General features: G+C 60.7%; 6 protein-coding genes across 6 annotated transcripts; 2 read left to right on the plus strand and 4 right to left on the minus strand.

The window, feature by feature from the left end:
• Positions 1–27: 27 nt before the first annotated feature.
• On the minus strand, positions 28–7,229 carry BXZ73DRAFT_43346 (carbamoyl-phosphate synthase; the record flags this gene model as incomplete). Its single annotated transcript, XM_048019128.1, has 9 exons — positions 28–63; positions 124–194; positions 250–652; positions 704–2,602; positions 2,658–4,188; positions 4,243–4,421; positions 4,474–4,995; positions 5,047–6,941; positions 6,998–7,229. 9 exons carry the CDS (start codon positions 7,227–7,229, stop codon positions 28–30), a joined length of 6,768 nt encoding a protein of 2,255 aa, XP_047879972.1.
• A 3,597-nt stretch (positions 7,230–10,826) lies between these two features.
• On the plus strand, positions 10,827–11,585 carry BXZ73DRAFT_43677 (uncharacterized protein; the record flags this gene model as incomplete). The annotated part of the gene is made up of 3 exons (XM_048019191.1): positions 10,827–11,037; positions 11,096–11,193; positions 11,250–11,585. 3 exons carry the CDS (start codon positions 10,827–10,829, stop codon positions 11,583–11,585), a joined length of 645 nt encoding a protein of 214 aa, XP_047879973.1.
• A 1,357-nt stretch (positions 11,586–12,942) lies between these two features.
• Positions 12,943–15,084, plus strand: BXZ73DRAFT_99269 (MFS general substrate transporter; the record flags this gene model as incomplete). Its single annotated transcript, XM_048027955.1, has 7 exons — positions 12,943–13,218; positions 13,274–13,304; positions 13,431–13,538; positions 13,601–13,714; positions 13,826–14,029; positions 14,082–14,382; positions 14,436–15,084. The coding sequence occupies 7 exons, from the start codon at positions 12,943–12,945 to the stop codon at positions 15,082–15,084; spliced, it is 1,683 nt and encodes a 560-aa protein (XP_047879974.1).
• Positions 15,085–16,303: 1,219 nt separating this feature from the next.
• BXZ73DRAFT_43419 (P-loop containing nucleoside triphosphate hydrolase protein) lies at positions 16,304–19,185 on the minus strand (the record flags this gene model as incomplete). The annotated part of the gene is made up of 9 exons (XM_048019145.1): positions 16,304–16,610; positions 16,666–17,026; positions 17,080–17,202; positions 17,254–17,329; positions 17,383–18,494; positions 18,555–18,676; positions 18,740–18,798; positions 18,904–19,017; positions 19,072–19,185. The coding sequence occupies 9 exons, from the start codon at positions 19,183–19,185 to the stop codon at positions 16,304–16,306; spliced, it is 2,388 nt and encodes a 795-aa protein (XP_047879975.1).
• Positions 19,186–20,217: 1,032 nt separating this feature from the next.
• BXZ73DRAFT_43393 (NCS1 nucleoside transporter family) lies at positions 20,218–22,234 on the minus strand (the record flags this gene model as incomplete). The annotated part of the gene is made up of 7 exons (XM_048019138.1): positions 20,218–20,492; positions 20,549–20,702; positions 20,762–20,879; positions 20,945–21,568; positions 21,621–21,697; positions 21,757–21,769; positions 21,825–22,234. The coding sequence occupies 7 exons, from the start codon at positions 22,232–22,234 to the stop codon at positions 20,218–20,220; spliced, it is 1,671 nt and encodes a 556-aa protein (XP_047879976.1).
• A 904-nt stretch (positions 22,235–23,138) lies between these two features.
• On the minus strand, positions 23,139–24,929 carry BXZ73DRAFT_43383 (uncharacterized protein; the record flags this gene model as incomplete). Its single annotated transcript, XM_048019134.1, has 5 exons — positions 23,139–23,652; positions 23,708–24,194; positions 24,250–24,473; positions 24,525–24,683; positions 24,739–24,929. The coding sequence occupies 5 exons, from the start codon at positions 24,927–24,929 to the stop codon at positions 23,139–23,141; spliced, it is 1,575 nt and encodes a 524-aa protein (XP_047879977.1).
• Positions 24,930–25,359: the final 430 nt, after the last annotated feature.

Here is a 25,359-nt window from a genome sequence, read left to right on the forward strand (position 1 = left end):
GCCTTTGTTAGTACTCAGTCACGACAATCATCCCATAACACTGGCCAAGAGTGCCATCCGGATCTGCGAAGAAAGGAGCAGTCAGAAGCAAGCACAAAGCAAAGAAATTAAGTGTGAACGCACAAAGAGCCCATAGCGCATCTGCCGGAAGTACACAGCACGACGAGAGTCGAAGTCAACATCGGGATCGATTTCTACACCAGACGTTGTCAGCATCAATGGAAAGAGGAGGCGCATGTATCCGCATACCGTTCACTCGGGGCAGAGGGTGCATCACGATCATTTCCTCCTTCGCCCGCGCGAGGACGCCGTGATCGATGCGGTAGGCGTCCTTGACCGCGTTCCACTCGTTTTCATCCTTGAAGCGCTCCTTCTGCATCCGGGTGACGTAAAGGACGTCCGTGTCGGCGAGGACCTCCTCGAGCGACTCGCACTGGTACACGGGAATGCCGGCCTTGCGCGCCGCGGAGATGACGCTGGCCGGCATCGTGAGCGATGGGGGCGAGACGAAGTTCAAGCGCACGGAGTAGAGCGCCAGGAGCGTCACGAGGCTGTGGACGGTCCGCCCATTTTTGAGGTCGCCCAGGAGAGTGATGGTGCGACCGTTGACGGTCCCGAGCTCCGAACGGATGGTGTACACGTCGAGGAGAGCCTAGAGGATGTGTCAGTTTACAGTAGACTAACCATTATATGGAAACCTTACCTGGCTAGGATGCTCTCCGATGCCATCGCCCGCGTTGAGGATCGGGACCGGCGAGAATTTGGCCGCGAGCTGCGAACTGCCCACGTCAGGGTGGCGCATGACGATCGCGTCGGCATAGCAGCCCAGAGTACGGATCGTGTCCGGGAGCGTCTCGCCCTTGAGGACGGAGGACTGGTCGACGTTGATGTTGACGACCTCGCCGCCGCAGCGCTTCATCGCGGCGTCGAACGAGGACGAGGTGCGCGTCGAGGGCTCGTAGAAGAGCGTCGCGAGCACCTTGCCTTTGAGCACGTCGAGCGCGCCGTTGCGCTCCACCTGCAGCTGCATCTCGTGCGCGAGCGTGAAGAGGTCGTGCACATCCCGGTGGTTGAACTGCTTCACAGTCAGGATGTGCCGCCGGTTGAAGGCCGGGTGCGGGAGCAGGTGGCTGAAGATCTGCATGCTCGCGGCGGGGCCATGAACGGGTGCGAGGGACGTTGCTGCAATGGAGCTCGCTTGCGGGTGGTGGGAAGGCAGCTCAGAGGTGGCTTTGGCGGCGAGAGTGGGGACGTCCGGCCTCGCGCCGGAGACGGACGCCCTGCGTTCGGCAACGGGGGGATGGGCGATCGTCGCGCCGGAAAGGTCCTTGCCGAGGGGCGCGCCGGAGAGCTCGCCGTCGAGGAACGCGGTCTGGCCGTGGATCTGAACGCGGTGGACGGCGCCGTTGACAATCGAACCATCGAGGGGCGACCATGCCGAAGAACGCTTGTGGAACTGGGATTTGCGGCCGACGACGATCTCGACGTTGGCGTGGCTCTGATCGGGTAGCGCGAAGATGCGAAGCGGGTTGTCGTGAAGGCGCAGGCGAATATCCTCGAGTGACAAACGACCAGACGCAACGGCCCCAAGCAAGAGCGGCAGCGTCTCCTCGATACCTGACGCGGCGGAGGCCTCCTTCCCGAGCTGTGTGGCAAGCTCGAAGGGAACGCGGCCGACGGAGAAGAGATCGATTGCATCGAGGTTGTTCCATAGGTACTGCTGGTCCTCCGGACTAGGCAGGCAGGTCGTGCCGGGGAACTGCTCGCGGTTGTAGAATAGCGCATATACCGACACATCGCAGGTGACCTTGAGCTTCTTCGCCTTGCTGAGCGATATGAAGAGCATGTCTTCCTTCGTTTGCACGTTGGTGACGTGGAGCGAGCTGTTGTGAAGATCCGCGAGGAGCAAGATGGGTGCGAGGTTGGCCCCCCGGGCATCTGTGAAGATCGGCTTATCGGAAGGCCACGACGCGAAGTGGGCGGCAGCCGCAGTGATCTGGCTGTCGGGATCACCGTAGCGGAAGGGAACGAAGAGAGACTTGACGTCCGCCTCGAGCTCCTCGTCGAGCGCAGTGACATTCGAGGACGACGCCGTGATGCTCATCGCGTAGTTGCAGTACGCGGTACCTGCGATGTTGCTCGTGGCCTTGTTGAGGGAGTCGCGGTCGGTAATCCTGGTGTTCAGACCGACAGGGAGGATGAGCGCCGTGACGAAACCACCACCGATGGACGCTTTGGTTGCATTGGCGAAGTCCTCTCCAGTCATGGTGAGATCTGGAACGTAGCTCGCGATGTTGACGAGGCCAGGGAAGGTGTGGGTATCGTGCGAGGTCTTGAAGTCGACGGGGGACACCTCGAGCGGCATCTTACGGACGAGGGCTTCGAACAGCAGCTTCGCGATCTTGACGTTCGTGATGAGCGGAACAGCGAAGTCGACGGCCATACGACGCGTGCGGTACCCCTTGCTGGCATAGCTGGCAGGACGGCGGTAGTGGTTCTTCGACGGCAAGTTGATGTACATGTCGATCAGGTTGTTCGCCAGGTGCTGTGTAAGGGAGTACTCCGACTTCTGTTCGCTTTCTTCTCCAAGGATCTCGAGGTACTGTACATCGAGATGAGCGTCAAATGTATAATCACGGAGCACGCTATTGGCTTACCTTGCAAGGCACATTGTGCTCGGTGAAGAAATCCGCGGTACCAGAGGTACCAAAAATGCTGTACCCTGCTGCGTGCAACCTCTGGACCGACGGTAGGATCTCGAGCTTCTCCTTGTAGCTACCGATCGAGAACAGGATGTTCTTCTTGGGGAGAACGATCCCAGTAGACACGAGGGCCTTGAGGTACGCCTCGTACTTGTCCTTGCCAAAGCACGCCACCTCGCCGGTGGACGCCATCTCGACGCCCAGCACCGGGTCCGCGCCGGAGAGCCGGCTGAAGCTGAACTGCGGGACCTTGACACCGACGTAGTCGGGCGGGAGCGGGACGTGCGGGTACGGCTCGGCGGGCATGCCGAGCATGACCTTGGTCGCGAGCTCGATCGCGTCGATGCCCGTGACCTTGGACACGAAGGGGAACGAGCGCGCGGCGCGGAGGTTGCACTCGATCACCTTGATCTCGTTGTTCTTCGCGATGAACTGGATGTTGAACGGCCCGGTGACGTTGAGCGCGTTCCCGATCTTGACCGTCGCGTCCACGATCCGCCGCACCGTCTCCGGGTCGAGGTCCTGCGGGGGGTGGATGAGGGTGGCGTCGCCGGAGTGCACGCCCGCGTTCTCGACGTGCTCGGAGATGTAGTGCATCTGGACCTGCCCGCCGCGCGCGACCGCGTCCATCTCGATCTCCTTCGCGCCCTCGATGTACTTCGTGATCACGACCGGGTGGTCGCGCGAGACGGCGGTGGCCTGCGAGAGGTAGCTGTTCAGGTCGTCCTCGGAGAAGACGACGTTCATCGCCGCGCCGGAGAGCACGTATGACGGCCGGACGAGGACCGGGTAGCCGACCTTCTCGCAGAACGTGTGCGCCTCGTCGAAGCTCGAGAGCTCCTTCCAGAGAGGCTGGTCGACGCCAATCTCGTCGAGCAGGCGGGAGAACTTGTACCGGTTCTCGGCCGTGTCGATCATCTCTGGAGACGTGCCGTAGATCTTGACGTTCTGCCGGTAGAGCGGGAGCGCGATGTTGTTCGGCGTCTGGCCGCCCATGGAGAGGATGACGCCGCGGGAGCGCTCGGTGTCGTAGATGTCGAGGATCGTCTCGAGGCAGATGTTCTCGAAGTACAGGCGATCGGCTTCGTCGTAGTCCGTGCTGACCGTCTCCGGGTTGTAGTTGACCATGATGGTCGGGAGGCCGTTCTCGCGGAGCGTCCGGATGGCGCGAACGGCACACCAGTCGAATTCGACCGAGGACCCGATACGGTAGACCCCAGAGCCGAGGACCATGACGCCGCAGTCTTCGAAAGTGATGTCGTGCTCGATGGCGTTGTACGTCGTGTAGAGGTAGTTCGTGAACGCGGGGAACTCGGCGGCGACGGTGTCGATCTGCTTGACGAAAGGCATGACGCTGGTTTCTTGACGGAGACGACGAACAGCGAGTTCAGTGGAGCCCATGCAGGTCGCGATCTGGCGGTCGGAGAAGCCGAGCTGCTTCGCCTGCCTGAGAAGGTCGCTGCCGATCGAGTTGACGTTGCATTGGCTGCAAACGCACCGTCAAAATCGCAGTCCAGATGTGGTTATGTTAAGAACTCACTAGAGGCGTTGCTCCATCCTGAAGATCGACTGGAGCTTGGTGAGGAACCATTTATCGATGTTCGTCATCTGCCAGATCTTCTCGACGCTGTAACCGCGGTGGAACGCTGTCGCGATCGCGAATATGCGCTTGTCCGTAGGGTTCATGAGCTCCTCGTCGATGTCCTCAACAAAGTCGTTCTGGGCCCATCGTAAAGACACGTTGCGGGTGAATAGACAAATGGCTACTCACCTTCGCGAACCCGGAAAACTGGTCGTCGATGGCCCGGATCGCCTTCTGGATCGTCTCCTGGAACGAGCGCCCGATGCTCATGACCTCGCCGACACTCTTCATGCTGCTGCTCAGCAGCGGGCTCACACGCGTGAACTTCTTGAGGTCCCAGCGCGGGATCTTGACGACGACGTAGTCCAGGCTCGGCTCGAAGCACGCCGAGGTGACCTTCGTGACCGAGTTCTTGATCTCGTTCAGGGGGATGCCGAGCCCGAGCTTCGCGGCGATGAACGCGAGCGGGTAGCCGGTCGCCTTGGACGCGAGCGCGGACGAGCGCGAGAGCCGCGCGTTGACCTCGATGATGCAGTATTGGCGCGAGACCGGGTTGAGCGCGTACTGGATGTTGCACTCGCCGACGACGCCCAGGTGGCGGATGACGTTGATCGCCGTCGTCCGGAGCATGTTGTAGTCCGCGTCGGAGAGCGTCTGCGAGGGCGCGACGACGATCGAGTCTCCGGTGTGGATCCCGAGCGGGTCGAAGTTCTGCACAGGCGATCAGCCGCTAGAAGAGCACGGTCGGCGGACGCAACGCACCTCCATGTTGCAGACCGTGATGCAGTTGTCGCGGCAGTCGCGCACGACCTCGTACTCGATCTCCTTCCAGCCCTTCATGCTCTTCTCCACGAGCACCTGCGGGCTCGTCGCGAACGCCTTCGTGCAGAGCGCCTTGAGCTGCGCCTCGTCCTGCGCAAAGCCCGACCCGAGCCCACCGAGCGCGTACGCCGCGCGGACGATGACCGGGAACCCGATCTCGCGCGCCGCGACGAGCGCCTCGTCGACCGTCGTCGCCGTGCTCGACTGCGCGCACCGCTCCCCGATCTCCTCCATCGCGCCCGCGAACAGCTGGCGGTCCTCCGTCATGATGACGGTGTCGATCGGCGTCCCGAGCACCGCGCAGCCGAGCGCGGCGAACTCGTCCTTGAGCTTGATGCCGACGTTGAGCGCGGTCTGGCCGCCGAAGGTGACGTAGATCCCGTCCGGCTTCTCGTACTTGATGATCTTCCGCACGAACTCGGGCGTGACCGGGAGGAAGTAGACCTTGTCCGCGAGCCCGCGCGAGGTCGCGATCGTCGCGATGTTCGGGTTCACGAGGATGGTGTAGATGCCCTCCTCCTTGAGCGCCTTGATCGCCTGCGAGCCCGAGTAGTCGAACTCGCCCGCCTGGCCGATGGACAGCCCGCCGGAGCCGAGGATGAGCACCTTCTGCACGCTCGCGCGCGGCGTCCGCGCGGCGTTCTCCGCCGCCGTGCCCCCGGGCATGGCGAGCGGGACGAGCGCGCCGGTCGCGGCGCAGTCGCGCACGTTCTGGACGAAGACGTCGAAGAGGAACTCGGTGTCGCGCGGGCCGGGCGTGGACTCGGGGTGGAACTGGACGGAGAAGAACGGGCGGTCGACGCAGAGGATGCCCTCGTTGCTGCCGTCGTTCGCGTTCTGGAAGAGCTCGCGCCAGCCCGTGGGGAGCGAGCCCGCCTCGACCTGGAAGCCGTGGTTCTGGCTGGTGATGTAGCACCGCCCGCTGAGCGCGTCCGTGCAGGGGAGGTTGTGCCCGCGGTTGCCGTACTTCATCTTCGACGTCTTCGCGCCCGCCGCGAGCGCGAGCAGCTGGTGCCCGAGGCAGATGCCGAAGATCGGCCGGTCGGACCGCTCCATCGCGCACGCGAGCCGTTCGATGGCGGGCGCGACCATCGTGGGGTCGCCGGGGCCGTTGGAGACGAAGAGGCCGTCGAAGGGCTCCTCCGTGCCCGCGAGGTAGTCGTAGTCCCAGGGGACGACCTTGAGCTCGACCCCGCGGTGGGTGAAGCACCGGATCTGGTTGTACTTCATGCCGACGTCAACGGCGAGGACCCGGAGCGCGCGCGCGCCGGAGGGGTGCATCTTTGGTTCTCCGACGGGCTTGTACACGCGTGGGGATTTGATGGAGACGATGGCGACGAGGTTGTCCTGGTTCGGGTCGTGGAAGGGGACGTCTTGGTAGTCTTCACGCCAACGGGCGTTGGGCGCGCCCGGTGGGGACGGAGCGCGTGAGCCGGGAGTCGACGGGGGCATTATGAGTGAGGCACGGCGCTGGTCGAGGAGCAGGGGTGCGTCCGCGCGGCGCGCGAGGATTCTGCCGAGCATCGACCCCTTTTCGCGGATCTTTTTGGTGAGGGCGCGGGTGTCGACGCCGAAGATGGCGGGCACCCCGCTCTCCTTGAGCCATTGGCCGAGCGAGGAGCTGGCGAGGAAGTGCGAGTAGTCCTCTGAGTACGCGCCGACAACAAGCGCGGCGATGTGGATGCGCGAGGACTCGAAGTCGGGCGGGATGTCCTCAAGCGCGGCGGGGTCGGGGCGGGCGGGGACGCCATAGTTGCCGATGAGGGGGTAGGTGAGGATGAGGATCTGACCTTCGTACGAGGGGTCCGTCAAGGACTCCGTGTAGCCGACCATGCCTGGGGCGCGGGGTGAGCTCGCCGGCGCGAGCGCGGAAAATCGAGAAAAAACGCACCGGTTTGGAAAACGCACTCTCCCGCAACGCTCTTGCCCTCCGCGCCGAAGCTAACTCCCTTGACGGCGGTACCATCCGCAAGTTCAAGTACTGCATCGATCACAGACCCGTCTTCGTGGATGGACGTTGCTGCGATGGGCGATGGCGGAAAGGGAGGGGGCAGGCCTGTGGTGGAGCGAGGGAGACCTGGGCGGGCGATGTGTGTCTTTTGGGCGGGGTTGGACTGGGCCATGATAGTGAAAAGAGTGGATTGGGATCCCCTGAAGTGTTGATGGGGTACTTTCCGCCTTCTCTTCCTCTTCGCTCGTTCCAGGTGGGGGCGAGTGAAGAGGAAGAGAAAAAGACCAGGCGTCTTCTTCGATGCCTCAAATCCCCCTCTTCTGTCACGTGCGTCCCGCTTAGATGCAAGCGAGATTTCGGCTAACACTATTTCTCTGGCGCTTAGAGGAGCGCCCTTCACAGTGTTCTGCACGCGACCATCCCTCTGACAGTGAGAGCGACCATACGGCATGCGCCTTGAAGGTCCTTCATATACGAACCTGAGTATCTCCCACAGACTCTCACTACCTTTATAAAACCTCGCACATTGCGGCATCTACAGGCAGGCACTGAGGCGTCCAGTTCGAATAGTCATCTGGACGAACACATTAACCGGGCGGAGCTTGCCATCGATTCATCTTCTACTGTTTTTCAGGCCAGTGTGAAGAGTGAATATTTGAATAGCTATATGCTTCTCCCATGGGAATTTTTGTCGCCCGAGAGCCGGGGACCCCACCGCCCGAGCCTGGTCGCAGGTGCGGTGAGGTGGTCCATGCGCCCGGCGTGGTCTGCATTTTAGAATCAAAGCATAATGTGACCCGCTCTTCTGAAGGATAATTAACACGCCTGTGTGATACTGTAAACTAGGACCATAGTATCGTAGCACCTTCAGAGAAAGTATGCGGCAAGGTAACCTAAGACGAGTGGCTATATACACAAGAGCGTTGCCACATATTTCAGACACACTAAAACAGGGTTCAGATTAAACTTTCTTTAGTTGTGCAAGAACATGGTTTCATGCAGCATACCAGAAAACATAACCAGTGGAAGAGGGAATGTGGGCCTCTGTGGGGATGGAAATACGCGTCTGCCATGATCACGATCACGAGATCGCGTTGCTGCTATCACGAGACCGCGTCGCCATCTAATCTCCTATCTCACCGCTCGCGAACTAAAGCCATAGTGCTGGGTTCTCGGGTCGTCTCTCCTTCAGGCTTCACTAACCCTCCATCTCCAATAGTTAATTCGTTGTGGATCCCGAGGATAACGGGAATTAGACATTTGCTTCTGTCTAGCAACTGTCGCATGCTTTCGAGTGCCCCCCTGCCAGAAGTTTCTCCACTGATCCATCCCTTGACTCCAACCCGAGGTAAGTACTATGCGTCGCTCCCAGTTTCTGCTATCAGGGATCCTGTGAGCCACATCAGCCGTCTCAGTGCGCTAACCTTTCTTTCTTTGCCCGCAGTATCTCGACTTCCTATTAGATCGACCTGGTCACTGGGTGAGGGGGCGCAAGCATCGTCCCGCTTTCCGCCCCTGTTTCTGATAGCTAATTTCACCTCTCCCATGTGCTCATTTTCGGCTCCGATAAACACAGATTAGCTCAGATACATTCGACATATCTGCTCGGCTCAACAGAGTGCAAGGAATGGAAGGGTATCGCGTTTGTGTCGACGTCATCTTAGACCGGCCCTGTCAATCCGGAGGGCAACCGCCGCCGTGTCTGAGCACAACAACCGAGGGGGCTCCGCGGTCGGGCACGAATTCTGACTCGCCCCGGTCCTCCTTGCCGGGGTATGTTGTGCACGGCGTCCGTGCTGGGAAGCTGCAGAAGTGGATCCGACTGGCTTCGATAGAACAATAAAGATGCCTCAGAAAGCACACGCGGACGTGGAGCTCCTGAATTTGTGGAGAGTCAAGACGACGAGCGTCCACATTAACGGGCTCGGGCGGGCTGCAAGGCGAGTAAGGTTGGAGCCTAAGTCGCCCTCCGGGCAGATCGACAGCTGAAGCAGGGTGTTCCCTGCTTTGTCGAGGCGGGCATCAGGCTAAAAGAAGACCTATGCCGCAATGTACTGCAGAGTACAGAGACGGATCTGTCAAGGACTTTTCGCCGGCGCGTGGCTACCGTACCACGGCCGTAAGCGGTCTCCGTCGATGCGGGCTCCCGTAGCAACGTTCGTCCATCATCCACATCGGACGCGGGAGAACATTCAACATATTGCCATCCGGTCCCTGCTCCTGGCGGATGTTCTGACAGAGGCCATGTCTGGACCGAGACCTTTGCGCGTGGGTGTGCGCGCGACGTCCGCGATGTGCGGGGAAGCCTGTGTCCGCAGCTCCGCCCATGCGGAGACAACGCGGCGACCGAATCCACCGAGTGACATATGGCAGGTGCGCTAGAGCGGAGAAGGGTGTATTCTGTGGACCATGGACGCGAGCGCGACGCGTCTCACTTATCGGAGGTGATGCGCACCTGATGCTACATGAACGTGAGTGGGAGATTGCACCGGCGCCGGGGCGGGGATCTTCGCGCTCGCTTCTCGCCCCGGTGCCGGCTGCAGAGAAGTAGGCCCCATGTCGCGCGCGCTGCGGGTCGTGCGCTCTCGCCGCGCTGTGGCCGCGGGCGGAGGGCTCGGGGGCGGGCAGAATGTGCAGTGTGTGGCGGCGCCTGGACGCAGTTGTAGGTCCCAGGGAGGCGCAGGCGCTGCCAGATGTGGGCGTGTGCAAGCGGTGCGCCCGCGGCACCTCGCTCGGACGGCTCCTGTACGTATGTTGCCACTCGATCGTACCGCGACTCGCTAGCAGACGGGCTGCCATGCACCAGGGGCCACCGCCATGACGATCGCGTGGATACTCGCAGGTGAAGAGATCCCAGATCTGGCCGTGATGGCTCGCGGGGAAGCGACAGACGCGCCAGGCCCCGCGCACCGAGCCCGCCCCTGCGCACACGCCTGCCACCCGCCGCGAACGGTGTGTGCCCTTGCTGGGCGTACTTATACCACCTTCTGCTCTCGCGCCCGCCGCCCACCTCCCCCTCCCCAGCCCTTCGCCTTCCGCCACTCGTCCACGGTGTCTTTGTCCTCCCCACGGCCACGCCCTGCCCCCGCACCCCGCAAGGACGATGGACCCCCACTCAAAACGGAGCAGCCGCGAGTCCGGTTCGTCTGCCCCGCTCCCCCCCGTCCCCCACCACGGTGCGCAAGATCTGCAGCCCACCACGACGATGCACGCCACTGAGGCCGCGACGACCCCGCGCGCGCACCCCGCCTCCACCAGCTCCACCCCGCCTCCCCCCTCCCCAGCCCGCGACGGCCAGGTGCACACCGCGTCCTTCGCGCGCGCCACCCCGTTCACCGCCGCGCCACCGGACGCGCGCGACCCGTCCCCGCACTCGTCCGGGCACCACGGGCGCCCCGTGTCCATCCTGCTCCCCCCGGGCCCGAGCACGCAGGCGACGTACGGGTCGCCGGTGAGCGCGACGGCCGCGGGGCCCTCGCGCCCGACGTACGCGGGACGGCGGCGCGGGACGGCGGAGGTGGACTCGGAGGACGACCGCGCGGGCGACTCGGGGCAGGAGAACGGGGCCGGGGTCGGCGCGGGCGGGGGGCGGCAGGGATACCCCGCGGTGACGGTCCCGGGGCGCGCGTACAGCCAGACGCGCGTGGGCAGCGGCGGAAGCTACCGGCAACAACAGCAGCAGCAGCTGGGGCAGGGCGCGGCTTTGGGGCCGATCGTCGTGCCGCACGGGATCGGGATGCAGGGCGACTACAGCTACCAGCCGGAGGCGATGGTCTCGCAGCGGTCGGGGCTCGACGTGAACATCAGCCCCGCCCTCGCGAGGCCGCCGAACAGCGCGCCGCGGAGGCGAGATACGGTGTTGTCTGGGGGGACGTGCGCGACCACCCGGACCTTGGGGTCGGGGGAGAAGGCGATTGAAGACCGGTTGAAGCCAACGCTGGATTCGGCGATCAAAGAGCGGGACAGCGCGGCGGTGAGAGGTGCGTGCGCGTCGGCTTTCGGATGGAGCGCGAGGGCTAATTGGGCTGGGATGAACAGCGAAGAGCCACGGATGGTCGCTGAACATCGCGATCGGCGCGCAGGTCGTCCTCGGCGCGCTCACCACTGGGGTGGCCGCTGCGACGACCGGGCGACAGGTGAGCGCTTTCTGGGCAGCGAAGGACACGATGGAAGGCTCACAGCGCTCGTATAGACCTCGATCGCGACGTCGATCCTCGGCGGGATGTCCACGCTCGCCGCGTCGTACCTCGCGAAGGCGCGCGGGTCGAACGAGCCCGAGGCGTCGCAGCGGCGCGTGCAGGACCTCGAGTCCTTCGTGCGCGACTGCGAGGCGTTCGTCATGGACCACGGCCACCTCGTCACGTCGGACTACGACTGGATGATCGACCGCTACCGGCGCCGGTTCGAGGAGATCATGGGCAACGGCGCCGAGGGCGTGCAGGAGGAGGCCACCGCGAACTCGGCCAAGATCGGAGGCGGGCACGGCGGGGGCAAGACGAAGGGCGAGCACGCGATGTCTTCTGCGTGAGCTTCGGGGACGCGTTGGACTCTGATCGCGTGCGACGATGGTGGGTTACGAGTACGTTACGTTTTGGTCCCCGTTCAGACGGCGGTAGTTTTCTTATCGATAAGTATGGGGGGCCCGCGAGCCCCGACGTGCAGTGTCACTGTCCTAATTAGTTATTACCACGTTACATACGTGTACTTGTATGTTTGGTACGTACCATTCTAGAACATAGCTGTAGTGTGCAGATTCGCCTTGGTTCCTTCTTGGCGTCGAGGACAGGATCAGTCTGAGCACGACTAGAGGTAGATCGAGGGAGACTGTACAGTGATGAGAACAGCATATGGTTATTGATTGACGCGTAAGTACCACGTGACTGCGTCTGAGCTACAAGCTTCCCTCGGAGTAGATCTAGATGCGTCGCCCGAGACGAAATTCGCTGTACGTGCTTTGCATGTGGTTGTGATCCAAAATGTCGCGATATCTATAGGCAGAGAACGTGAGCACTCCGACGAAGACACCCACCAACCTCTGTGCTGAGTAAGGCAAGGGATCGACCCATTGAGGCTGTCCAGGCGCGGACGGAATAAGAAGAGCTGTGTGCTTGAACCTACTTACATCATGCCAATCGGGAGCTTGTTGAAGAGGTCGGGATATGAGTCAGCAGCCACTGAAATGAACAGTGCTGTAGCTTGTAAGTAGATCGACACAATTGCCGCGGAGATAACGCACGTAGTAGTAGTGCGGAAGAGATGATATACTTTCCCCGTTGCATATATATGCCGCGATTTATAAGATACGAAAGCGAGTCCACACAATGACACAGCGGCAACGGCGCTTGGCGGCGATCGATGGGACGTAAAAGGCAACATTGGCGCCCGCCCAGGGCTGTCGAACGTTCTCATCCGGCTTGCTCAGCCGCGAGGTCGCTCGCGATTGGCTGCGCGCCCGCCGTGGACGCATCGGTCAGCAGCGCACGACCGCGAACCCGCCTCGCGCTCCGTCTCAGTTCTGACTCTGCCCGCGGCGGCCCCCGACCACACACGGACACACGGATCCGCAGGGGCAGCGGTTTACGCGCGGGGCTTCGTCTTCATCATGTGGGACCCGCCTGAGTACGTATAAAAGCTCGCCTGGGGCACGGGCACATCAGCACTCGCTCGCTCCCGCTCTTCCGTTGTTCCGCTCGCGCCTCGGTCGCTCACCGCCGGCGAACCCCGCCGCAGGCCCCTTCGCCCACTTGCAAATTAGCGACACAACCGAGTACAAGTAGCGCATCCTCCGCAGTCGTGCCCCCGCCCCCCGCCTCTCCCGCCTCCCCTTCTCTCCGCCTCCCGCCTCCCCTCTGTGCGCGCGCGCGTCCCTCACCGCCCCACTAAAAATGATCCCCCCTCCGTCCAACAAAAGCCCATCCACGGTGCTCTCGCCCGCGCAGACTCTAGTCGACGGGCGCGCGCCGGTCCTGCAGCGGTACTCGCCCGCGCGGCGGTACGTGCTCCTGCTCATCTTCTGCCTCGCGCAGTTCCTCGACGCGTTCAACAACTCGGCGCTCTTCTCCGCGATCCCCGCGCTCGTGCGCGACCTGGGGATGACCGAGGCCGAGTCGACGTGGATCATCTCCGCGTTCCAGCTCACGTTCGCGAGCTTCCTCCTCATCGTGAGTGCCTGCGCTGCTCTTTGTCACGCGGGCCGATGGCTGACTGGACGCGCAGAGCGGGCGTATCAGCGACGTGTATAATCCGAGTGAGTGTGCTTATCTTTGTGTCCCGAACGCAACTTTTTTCTGGCGTCGGGCCGTCGGAGCCGCCGGACCGGCTTCCTGGTTGCAGCAAAGTTCAAACGCTGACGGCGCTTCCCTTCCTTGTGCAGAGCTCGCGTTCATCGGCGGGGTCGCTGGCCTCGGCGTGCTCTCCATCGGTGCCGGCTTTGTGACTAGCAAGATTCCGCTCATTGTTATCCGCGCCCTGAGTGGTATCTGTGAGTCCACGTCCTCCGTGCCCGTCCCAACTTCCGTCGCCACTCACGCGGTTTCATTGCAGCCGCGTCCCTGACCATTCCATCCGCGCTTACGCTCCTCGTCCACGTCTTCCCGGAGCCGACTGAACAGGCTCGCGCCATCGGCGTTTTCGGCGGCTGCGGGGCGGTCGGCAACGGTACGTGCCTCTCGGTCCGACTCGCATTTATCGGGGCGCTGACTGCGTGCCTTCCCCTGTTCGTATCGCTTCGCGAATCCCGTAACCTGCGCTATCTCTGCGCTTGTGCAGTCCTTGGACTCGTTGTCGGCGCCATTTTCGTCCAGTTTGCGTCATGGAGCTGGGTGTTCTGGTTTGTCGCGCTCGTCTGCATGCCGATCTCCGTCGCCTGCGTCTTCCTCGTCCCGGCCCAAGAACCGCACCTCGAAGAAGTTGGCGCAAAGACCTATGCGCGCTGGAGGAGTCTCGATCTCGGTGGTGTGTCTATTCTGACTGGTAAGTCCTCAGCTTTTGACGGTCGTAGAGCGACGAGCTGACCGTGCTGCAGTCGCACTCATCCTCTTCATCTACGGGGTCACCTCCGGCACGACGTCCGGGTGGGGTTCGGCCGGCGTGCTCGTCCCGCTCATCCTTGCCGTCCTCTTCGTCATTGGCTTCTTCTGGTTTGAGACTCGCATCCCGACCGCCATCGCCGCGATCCCGCCCAGCACGTGGTTCCTGCCGAACTTCCTCGTCCTGTTCTTCACCGCGCTCCTGCCCTACTTCTGGTGGACGACGATCTTCACCATCTACACCACGCTCTGGCAGGACGTCTGGGGCTGGAGCGCCATCTCCACCGCCATCCACATGTGAGCCCCTCCGCTCGCTCGCCGGATGAACGGCGCTGACGGAACACACACAGGATCCCGCTCGGCGTCCTCGCCTTCGCGATGTCTTTCACCGGCGCGCTCTCGCGCCTCGTCAGCCCGAAGTACATCATCCTCGCCGGCGAGGCGCTCTGCCTCGCCGCGACCGCCCTCCTCGTCTTCGCCGACCGCCCCGCGCGCTACTGGCCGCTCATCTTCCCCGCGTTCGTCGCCGGCTCCGCGGGCGCGATGCTCACCTACACGCACACGAACATCGCGCTCTTCCGCGCGAGCCCGCCGCGCATGGCCGGCACCGTCGGCGCGATCTTCAACGGCGCGCTGCAGCTCGGGAGCGCGATTGGGATCTCCGCCGTCGGCTCGATCGAGAGCAGCGTGGAGAAGACGAGCGCGGGCGGGGCGGAGGGGTACGCGGGGCGGGCGGCGGCGTATTGGTTCTTGTTCGCGGTCGTCGCGCTGGAGTGGATCGCGATGCTCGTGTTCTACAGGACGTCGAGGGAGGGCGCGGTGGAGGAGGAGGTGGAGGTCGTCCAGGAGAAGGCGTTCGACGTGGAGGAGGTCGTTTCTGAGGAGAAGAAGGTCGTCGTCGAGGAGGTGGCCGAACAAAACGCCGCCGACAGTGTCGCGGCGCAGGAAGACGGACCCACGGTGCCGGTCGCGGCGCTCCGCCGCAGCCTCGAGGCTTAGACGGCTTCATGGACACGACTCACGATCTTCACGACATCCACAGGTCGCGGACTTTCATCGCTATCCGCTAATTTCTCTCCTGTTTTGCACTTTTTACGTTCCGGTTTTTCTGGGTTTTTGCTCTGTCGGTGGTTGTACATAGATATAGACTGGGTAGAGTTTCGGTATGATAGACGAACTGTACTACGTCGATTTTGATGCATGTGTATCCATAGTATCTTCCATAATCTAGATGACGCCCTCTTGATGTTCTTGGAGTCTGCGACGTTGACCAGGAGTACTTGTTTTTGTTCGGCTTCATGAACGGGCATTGAGATCAACGTGCTCGGGGATCGCCTTATGTAAGGTAAGCGCTTCCTAAGACCGTCAACCACTTCCCCAGCCTTAGTGAGCTTGAGACGTACGACGTAAGAGGGCACACGATGACCAGTTTGTGCGGCTCTTTTCTCAGGCCCCAGGAAGGAAGGTGAGGTTACGGTTTTCTCATGCTCCTAGACGGCGTCTCCCGTGTGGGAGCTGCGGAGCATATCTGAGTCATAAGTCGTCCCATGGAAGCCGCGTACCCACACGCATCACCAGCTGCTCTCTTCTCCCCACGTCCTCTGCGCGATGGGGTGAGTGACTCGTCTTTCGTATGTTCTTGTCGCTCATGCGATGTTTGTCTGAGCACAGGATCATCATATCATGCATCGTAGGTGAGTGACATCATATCTCTCTCCGGAGCGTCGGTGCTGAGCGCAGCACCGTTCGCGCTGCCCACAGGCATCTTCGCATGTCTCGCGGACGTGATTTGCACCGTTGCGGTGGCAATTGTTGGGTGCTTCGAATGCGTATTCCTCGGTGCGTTTGTTGTGTTCCGTGATGGAGTCCATATATTGATCGCGGGGTCCCTCGTCCGCAGCGATATTCGAAGGGATCGCGGCGGCCATCGCCTGCCTCACCTGCGGCCTGTGTTGTGTCGTATGAGCGGGGGCTCCGGGAAGAGCAGAGTGTTCCCGGGGCCCAGCAAACACCACGCCACAAAGGAAAACGCTCTATGACGCACCATGACGTCATGTCCAGACATTTCCAGATCATTTGTATCGATATACACTTCCCCCGTACTACTGTACCACGCCTTTCAGATTGATACATCGACGATTCGTCTTTCCGTACACGCTTTCAGAAGCGCTGAAGAGTTCGACAGACCCGTCCTGGACTCGAGGTTGGCTAGAGATCGCTACCCTCCACCTTGCCTGCGCCGGGCACGCTTCGACGGTCTCAACTGGAGTGCCGACAGGTGCAACTGCAACGACTGGACGGCGTCAGTTGCAGGTGCATCTGTGCCACTGCTGCTGTAGTTAACAGCGGACTTAAGGGAACGCTTCGCCGGCTGGTCGCTAGCCGCAGGACTATTCCTTCCGTTGGACGCGCCGCCGTCAACAGCCTTGAATGAACGCTTCCTCAGCACCCGCAACAGCGCCTGCTTCGTTTCCCCTTCGGGGAATGTCGACGGATCGAAGTACGACTTGGCGTACTCAAGAAGCCTGCAAGAAACAGTCAGACCTTGTTCATGTCAACGATGATCAGAAGTGCACTAACCACTCTATCCTAGCTTCTGAAACCGTCCGGATGTACGGCTTCGACGTCAGCACGAACTCATTGAAGATCACCCATTCGGGCGACGCGTCCAGCCCGCATGAAGGATGCAGTGACACGACTTGGTTGTCCTTCACGGTAAGATAGTTGCCCTTGTCCCCCTCTTTGTGTGCAACCTGCATGAAGAACCCGCAGACGAGCGCCTTGCGGATGTTCACGAAGAGCTTCTTCTCGTCTTGCGTCGTCACGAGCTCAATCTCGTAGCGCTCCATAGTCCGCAGCAACTGTGACCGTACATTATCTGCTTGCTGTAGCGCGCGAGCAGAAACATAGTTGTTCCAACACCACTTGCTGTCGTGCTTGTCTGTAGAACTACAATGAGCGACATGGCGATGATCATCGTGACGAGTGACATACTGTTCATGTACGAGTTGTACACGTTCATAAGCGTTAGATGATCGCCATCCGGTATGGTGAACATCCCTTTCGCGGCGTCAGCCTCCTTGCGCTGATTCGGAGGTCTTAGCCAGACGTTGGGTACTAGAAAAGAGGAGTAAGCGTCAAGAAGCCTTCCGTGGTACGTATACATACCGGACAACATCGCGACAATGGTCAACATTTCATTACTGCAGTTGAACTCCGGACTGACGATAAGCATCTTGGCCATCTAATAAAGGCGTTCAGAGGACAACCCGTTGCAGCAATAAAATACCGACGTACCTGGGGATCCAGTGGGAAGTCGGCCATGATCCCCCCCAGGTGAGTCAGGTTCCCGTCATCATCCAGAGCGGCCAAGAAGTTGAGGAGTTCCAATGCGCGCATCAAAGTCTCGGGTGCAGGTGCGTCCACGTAATTGAAATGAACCAGATCGTTGACACCCAGCTTCGCAAGCTCCAGAACGGTGTTTGCGAGGTTGCTCCGCAAGATCTCAGGATGTGTTTGCTCCTCCAGTTCGCTCATGAAATCCTTCTCGGTGTATAGTCGGAAGCATTTGCCCGGACGGGTACGCCCTGCACGACCTGCACGTTGTTGGGCGGAAGCCTTCGAGATAGGGGAGACAAGCAGCGACTCGACACGGATCCGTGGGTTGTACACCTTTTGCTTGGAGAAACCGGGGTCGACGACATAGACTATGCCGTCGATTGTGAGCGATGTTTCGGCGATGTTGGTAGAGATCACGACCTTGCGGCCCGGCGGGCCGTTCGCAACGCGAGGCGTTGGTGGAGGGTCAAATATGCGCTGCTGCTGTTGCGGAGGAAGTGATGAGTAGAGAGGGATACAGATGAGGGGTCCAACACTGTCTGGGTCCTGGTTGGTGAGTTCGTCCGCTTCTAACTTAATCTTCCTGCAGGCGTCCTCGATTTCCTCTTCACCAGTCAAGAACAAGAGAATGTCTCCCGGCTCCTCCGCGCGGTGGATCATGAGCACAGTCCGGATTGCTGCTTCGACGTAGTCGGGCTCGGGGTCCTGAGTGTAGAACACCTCAACGGGGTGGGTTCGACCTGGGACCTTGAATAGCGGCGCGGGCTTGTCGGGACCCGAGATGCTGAAATAACGCTGGAACTTTTGGGCGTCGAGGGTTGCAGACATGACTACTATTTTGAGATCCGAGCGACGTTTTGCGAGATCCTTGAGGAGACCCATGAGAATGTCGGTGGCCAGAGTACGCTCGTGGGCCTCGTCGAGAATGATGGTGGAATACCGGGTGAGGTCGGGGTCGTTCATCGCCTCTCGAAGAAGGATACCGTCGGTCATATACTTCAGGAAAGTGGTGCCCGGTTCGGTCATGTCCTCGAAACGGATCGAGTAGCCGACTTCCTTCCCCAATTGCACTGTGTCATCTCCAGTGAATAGCGCATCTCGCAGGAGTAGCCTAGCAGCCGAGCACGTACCGTCCATCTCATCTGCTACATGCTTTGCCACGGCCATCGCAGCCACTCGTCTTGGTTGTGTACACGCCACCAACTGGCCCTTGGAGTGGGGTAGGTCCGAGTAGCAGACAAACTGAGGTATCCTAAGAGACAAGTGCCGTCAGGGGGAAACCGAGGAGACTCTTCTGAGGAGTTGCGTCTCTCACTGAGTTGTCTTGCCCGAGCCAGTCTCTCCCACCATGACGATGATCTGGTTGTTGGTGAACTTTTGCCGGAGAATTAGCTACGTCCTCATCGGCCTGGGGCGCGGTATGCCTGAAGCAGACTCTGACCTCCCCTCATTTGGGAAAGAGCAGACGGTTGGACGTACCATTTTGAGGAACTCGTCCATCTGGCAGAACACGGGCAGCTTCTTGCGGGCCTCCAGAATCTTCTTGTACTGGGTCGAGCGTGGGCGTTTTGTAAAATAGTTGTACTCGTGGTGCTTCGAATGCTTATCGTGAGGGAGTGTCCGTTTCTACGGAGCAGTAGCACACACCAGAGCCTTGGTGACTTGCGCTGCAGTCACTTTTCGCGGGAAGAGGCCAAAGAGAGGGTCATTCGCGCCCAAGTTTGCCTTTAGGGGCGGCGCCTTCGTGTATGGGTTGGCCATGGATGGGCCCAGAGGGAAGGGGGTATATACAGAGGAAGGAGAGAGTGAGAGAGGGAAGGAGAGAGGCAGTCCGTGTCCCAGGAAGCCGCAGCACGCGCGTCTATCGAAGAGATTAGATAGCGCACTGACCGCTACTGACCGAGGCCCTCACTGAGGAGGTTTGGTGAGACGAAGCTTCTGGAAATCCCTCAGGGGGGGGGTATTGGTCGTTTTGCGGCGATGACGCGTGCGTAAATGGCGCGGACGGCCTTGGTGGGCTCGCTGTGAGTTTTGAGTAAGGAGTTGTTGAGCCCACCAATGTCTTCAAGAGCGAGGTCAGAACGCATATGGGTTCGGCCCCGTCGTTGTTGCGGAGGAAGGTCCTGGGCGATTCCTGAGCAACAATGAGATTGATGAGACGGACAGAACCACGGATTCCCATGACCGCGAACTTGACTTACCTTCCGCACTCGATCAGAGGATGTCAGCTTAAGCCCCATAGCCAACGTAGATGATGCGAAACGGCCGGGAGGAAGCAATTTAGGATCCGCGGTTGACTTTCGATACGGGACCCATCGACGTTGGCTTTTTCGGAGAAGACGTACTTCCCCAGGACCTCTGCCGAGTTCTTCTTGAGGAGGACGTCGCGGGATTATTCGAGGCAGAAGTTATAGAAGGCCTGCGCGTAAGCAGAAAACTGGCGAGAAACTGCAAAGGAGCAGCACAATGTAGACATGGTTGTAGTCACAGATATGCACCCGGAGGTTCTCGTCCGCAATGGACTCGGCGAGCAGAAAGGACGCTGAACGCGATAAACCCACAGGGCTCGTCGAAGCGCGATGTAGAGAGAACATAAGTTCCTTTTCAGCGGGCTGTCAAAAATACATGGGGTAATACGAAGGGATTCGTCTAAAGTACTATCTACACATTCGTCGACGTCAGCCCCAGCAGAACACGCAATCAAAGTGAGGCCACTGACGAGATATTCCGAGAACATAGAACATATCACAAACACGTTCCGCCGTGGACCAAACCTCGTCGCTCCGTCACCTCTTACATGACCGCGACCTTCGCGTCCTTGACGTCGACGCTGCCGGACTCGCTCGCGCCCGCGCCGTGGTCGTAGACGCCCCCAGGGAGCTCGGTGAACGTGCCGAACACGTCCTCGTCGTCGACCTCGCCGAGCCCGGTCGGGGGGAACGCCTTGGAGAGCGCGATGTGCACGACGGCGGAGAGGACGAAGCCGAGCGGCCACGCGAGGTCGTACATGTACGTCCAGCCCTGCGCGACGCCGATCGGGCTCGGGGAGACGGCGTTGATGAAGCCGGCTGGAACGGAGGCGGCTGGGTGAGCGGTAGAGGACGGAGGGACGGGGCGGGCTTACGCATGAGTGGCCAGACGCCGAATACCCAGGAGACGACGGCGCGGAAGTTGACGCCGGAGGTGAAGTAGTAGATGGAGTTCGGGTTGGGCATGTAGAGGTGCGTGAGGCGGAGCTTGCTCTTGCGGATGACGAGGTAGTCGGAGACCATGACGCCCTGAAGTGGTACTATGTGTGAGATCGGTGGAATGGCTGGAATACGGACGGAAGACGTACAGTAAGGGGGCCAAGGAAGACAGCAAAGGAACTGAGCACGGTGAGGAAGGTGCTGGATCCGCCAAGGAGCTTCCAGGGGCAGATAGCGAGACCGAGGAGGGCGGTGACAACAGCACCACTGAAAAAAAAAAAAAAAAAAAAAGTGAATACCGTGTCTAGAGGAACGTCGCGACGAGGACGTACCGCTTGATGTTGAGGTACTTGGGGAGGAGACCCGACATATCGATGCCACCCGAGATGGCGTTGCCGGGGATGTTGATACCGAACTGCGACATAACGAACACGCAGCCGGCAAAGAAGCACGCGACGCGCGAGCGGGAGCCTCCGTTCCTCTGGATGACCTCGAGGAGCTCGTACGGCTCCCAAAGGAGACCTTCCTCGGGGTAGAGACCGGCGGCACACGAGGTGACGATGAGGCCGATGACGGCGATGATGACGGAGCTGACGGGGACGATGACGAGCTGGGAGACGATCTGCGCGCGCGGGTAGGACGCGAAGCGGGTGTAGTCGCTCTGGTTGAGGATGCCGGCGCAGATGCCGCCGATGGTGGAGGAGATACCGTAAGCGATGGCCCAACCGAGTCGAGTGCTGTTCGTGATCGGGTCGACTCCAGAGAGCGCGGAGGGGTCGTCGAGGAGGGGGCCTCCGCCGCCTTGCGTAACGAGAGCCCAGATGAAGAATACGAAGACCATGATCGTCATGATGACCGAGCCGAAGAGGAAGGGCTTGCGGAAATGCTCTGGGGGTACGGCGAGCAGAGGGAGGGAGATAAAGGCAAAGATGAGGATGGCAACGAGGTCGTTGGTCCTGAAAGTTGAGGTAAGGAACGACTCGCTGAATAGAGGCCATCATGACGTACTCAATCCCTGCACTGCCGGGGAGGGTGTTCTTCAAGGTGTAAAAGCTGGGCCAGATGGCGCCAATGACAACCTTGAGCTATGAAACGAGACGCGTGAGCGTGAATTTCCCTGCCACAGGCGAGATTGGAAGCATACACTGCGACCACCGCTACAGATGAAGTCAGTTTTGAAGCTCACGTGACTAAGAAAGTAAGACGACTCACAAGACAAGCTGCACACCGTACCACACAATCGACAACATGATGCGCATCATGAGGGGGAAGAAGCTCCCGAACACGCCCCAGGTGAAGCGGTTGTAGATCGGGAAGCCGACGTGCCACTCCGCGCCGACGAAGCCGGTGGCGACGACGGCGACGGCGACGATGAGGTTGCCGATGATGACGGAGACCATGGCCTGCCAGACGGAGAGGCCGAGGCCGAGCAGGCTGGACGCGGTCGTCCAGCCAGAGATGTTGAAGCCGGTGAGGACCCAGTAGCCAACGAAGGACCAGGCGCCCCAGGTGCGGCGCGAGGGCGGGAGGGGCACGATGTCGCGGTTCACCCAGGCGGACGGGTTCTCCTCGCCGTCCTTGTGCTTGATCTCGAGCCTCTTGAGAATGGTGGAAGAGACCATTGCGTCGGGGGCAGAGCACGGGGCGGCGAGAGTGGGGAGCGCTGCCGGTGGAGGCTAGCGAGGACCGAGCGCCGGGTGGTGGGATTGACTTATAGCAGTCTGCGGAGAGATAAGGTGGAGGGCCGATAACGGTGATGGAGGATTTGGCTATCGGACGGCCGCCTCAACGTTCTGGTCGGGTGAAACCTGTATTCCCGTGCAGGTACGAGATCGACGGCGGATATGCCGGACGCACCGGACTTTGTCCAGTCTCCCCGACGCCACGCCATGACAGCGGGGCGTTGCGCGCAGAGAGACGCGTGAGTGGACAGAGTGCGGCTGCTGGAGCGTCGATGGCGGAATTGCCGGCATGGCGAAGCGCGAAGAGAGGGAGAGAGAGATTTGTAAGCCGCGCAGGGGGTCTCGTGGCCGTCATGGTTCGAGTCGGAGCCCCGTCCCGGGCGCCGACGCAGCCGCCAGCCGCCAAGCCGATCAGGGAAGCTGTGCTACCGGCATTCAAACATTAGAGTCAGGCCCCCGAGGGCCCCCGACGCGCATCGTGTTCACCTCCCTCCTGTTTCAAACTAGTATAGACCTCCCTTGGGCACGATAAGTAGGCCAACGGATCGGAAACTCCGGGTGCCAAGATTGAGCGCAGTTTCAGCAAGTTCAGACTCTGGCTCTGCCACAGTCCATGGCAACTTCAACCCCTCGCGGTGTGCTTGGATCTCCCGTACTAAGGGCCTGCTCAATAACACAAAGCAATAGACAGAGTCGGATCCCTGGAAGTAGATTCAAGCGACAGTCAAGTAGCGCTGCATACAACCGCTCCGAACTATTCATACACTCGTAAAGCTTACGTTCCTACAACGGAGCCCACAGACAGCGACACAAGCACACACAACCCCCCACGCGCGCTCTGCGCTCAGTCGTGGTAGAACGCGTCAAAGTCCCACTCCCGCATCTCCTCCCCCTCCCGCATCCACCCGATCCGGTCCATCGCGAGCTCCGCGACGCGCACGAAGAGCGTCCCGTCGAGCGCGTCCGCGCCCGCGAGCTCCGTCGCGGCGGCGACGTGCCCCGGGCGCGCGGCGCCGTACAGCGCGGCGTAGTGCGCGAGCGTGCGCTGCAGCTTGCAGAGGTGGTCGTCCTTGTGCGCCACCGTGCTCTGCAGCAGCGCGAGCCACGGGTTCGGCGCGCGGTCGTCGGGCGCGAGCGTGCCCGGGGCGCACGCGGCGGGCGTCGGCGCGATGGAGGGCGCGGCGGGCGTCGTGGTGACGGAGGACATGAAGTCGGCGATTGGGAGCTGCGGGCGGCCGCGGGCGACATACATCGCGAGGGAGTTGAGGAGGTGGGTGCGGAGGAGGATCGTCGTCGCCTGCGGGGAGAGGTAGGCGACGAGGGAGGGGAGGAAGAGGGAGGAGGTGACGAGGTGCAACCTGCCAGAAATGCGAGGTCAGTGGCGGGAACTGGCACACGACGAGACAGACGTACAAGAGGAAGTCGCCGTTGAACTTGCCCGTCTTGGACTTGTGGCGGCCCCACCAGCCCCCGACACCGAAGATGGTCGCGTTCATCCAGAAGATCTCCTCGATCTTGTTGTGGACCTCATGCGCGTTGGTCCCGTCGACCGTCCATTCGTCCACGAGCTTCGCAAGAGCCTCGCCACGAAGGTGGAGAACCCGCTCGAGCGAGCTGTCGTCTTCGCTGTCCTTCGGAGGAGGGAGCGCGATAGTCTTCCATGAGTAGTAATCGTCGTTGAGCACGCGACCTAGGAGGGTGAGTGCGTGGACACCCTTCGTCGGCTTCTGAGGGCCCGCAGCAGCCTGGAACTGGTTGAGGAAGAGAGAAGGGATGAGCGAGGTGAGGCGCGACACGGTTGCGGAGCCGAGGTCGGTGGCTGCTGCTTGAGCATATTTCAGGATGGAAGGAGGGGTCAGCGCTGCCGCTGTCAACCCATGCACTGCAGTCTGAGCCAGTCCTATGGGAATGAGATAGTGAGAGCGAAGTTGCGAGGGCCCCCGGCGCAACTTTACCTTCTGCGAACATTCCGGGCAGCCCGAACTCGGCCCCGTAACCCGTGTGGATCATCGGGTGCAGGAGGCCCGAATGGAACCGGTTGACCATCTGCATAGGCTCCTTGCCCGCCTCCGGTGGTTCGATGTTCGCCTGGGGCGAGAAGATGTACTCCTCGAGAACGACGGCGGGGCCGTTTTTGATGAGCTCCTTTTGGAAGAACTTCAGGTAAGCGGCGTAGAAGCTATCGACGACTTGAGCTGTGTGATCCACTGTGGAGCGGGATGAGACTTACTTCTCATCGCCAAGGTGCTTGCAGAAGTTCTGCTTAGTGATGGGCTCCGGGGATTCCACAGCCTCGCGCATGTAAGAAGCGTGGTTGCCGTACGCGGCTTCGATCACGGCGCCATTCGCTCCGAGCTGGTAAACGGCGAGGAGCTGGTGAGAGTTATGGCTGCCAAAAGGTAAGGTCGAGGGATCTATCAAGACGGAGAACCAGGCAAACTCACTTGTGAAAACCTTTGGAGTTGAAGAAAACGTGCCACTTGACATGGTTCTCCTCAAGAGTTCTCAGCAGCGTTGCCGTTGACTCGGGGGTGACTCCGGGGAACCGTGCGGGGGACTGAGCTGAAGGCGGCGGCGGCGGCGGGGTGGGAAAGAGCTTCTGGAGAGTCGCCTTGTCGGTGTTTTGGGAAGTCATGGTATAGTAAAGGACGGCAATGGTGTGCGGCGAGAGGCGGGCACGAGGGGAGAAACGGGTGAGCATGGACTATATAGGAGGGCTGCCACGCAACACAGTTGGTGACGTCAGGTGCTGACGAGTGAGTTCGAGCTTGTGAACGAAGGCTGACAGCCATACATAAGCTGTTCCAATCATGGGACGGATCGAGTGCAAGCTGGTTCGGTCACTGTGGATCCAAGCGGAGCGAACTGATGCCGGCGAGTTGGGGGTGGCGGCATTCCAGTTGTGAGAGGACGAGTTCTGGCAGAATCCAGGTCCAGGCGGCATTAGCGCCGATGCCATTACTGCGACTACTTCGCACATGTGACATGAGCGGTTATGTAATGAAAGCGCCAATTGTCAAAACCACATCGAATTTTAGATCAAAGCAGGATAAAGTGTAATGAAG

Source organism: Epithele typhae, assembly GCF_022376455.1.
Source record: "Epithele typhae strain CBS 203.58 chromosome Unknown BXZ73scaffold_11, whole genome shotgun sequence".
Lineage (NCBI taxonomy): Eukaryota > Fungi > Basidiomycota > Agaricomycetes > Polyporales > Epitheliaceae > Epithele > Epithele typhae.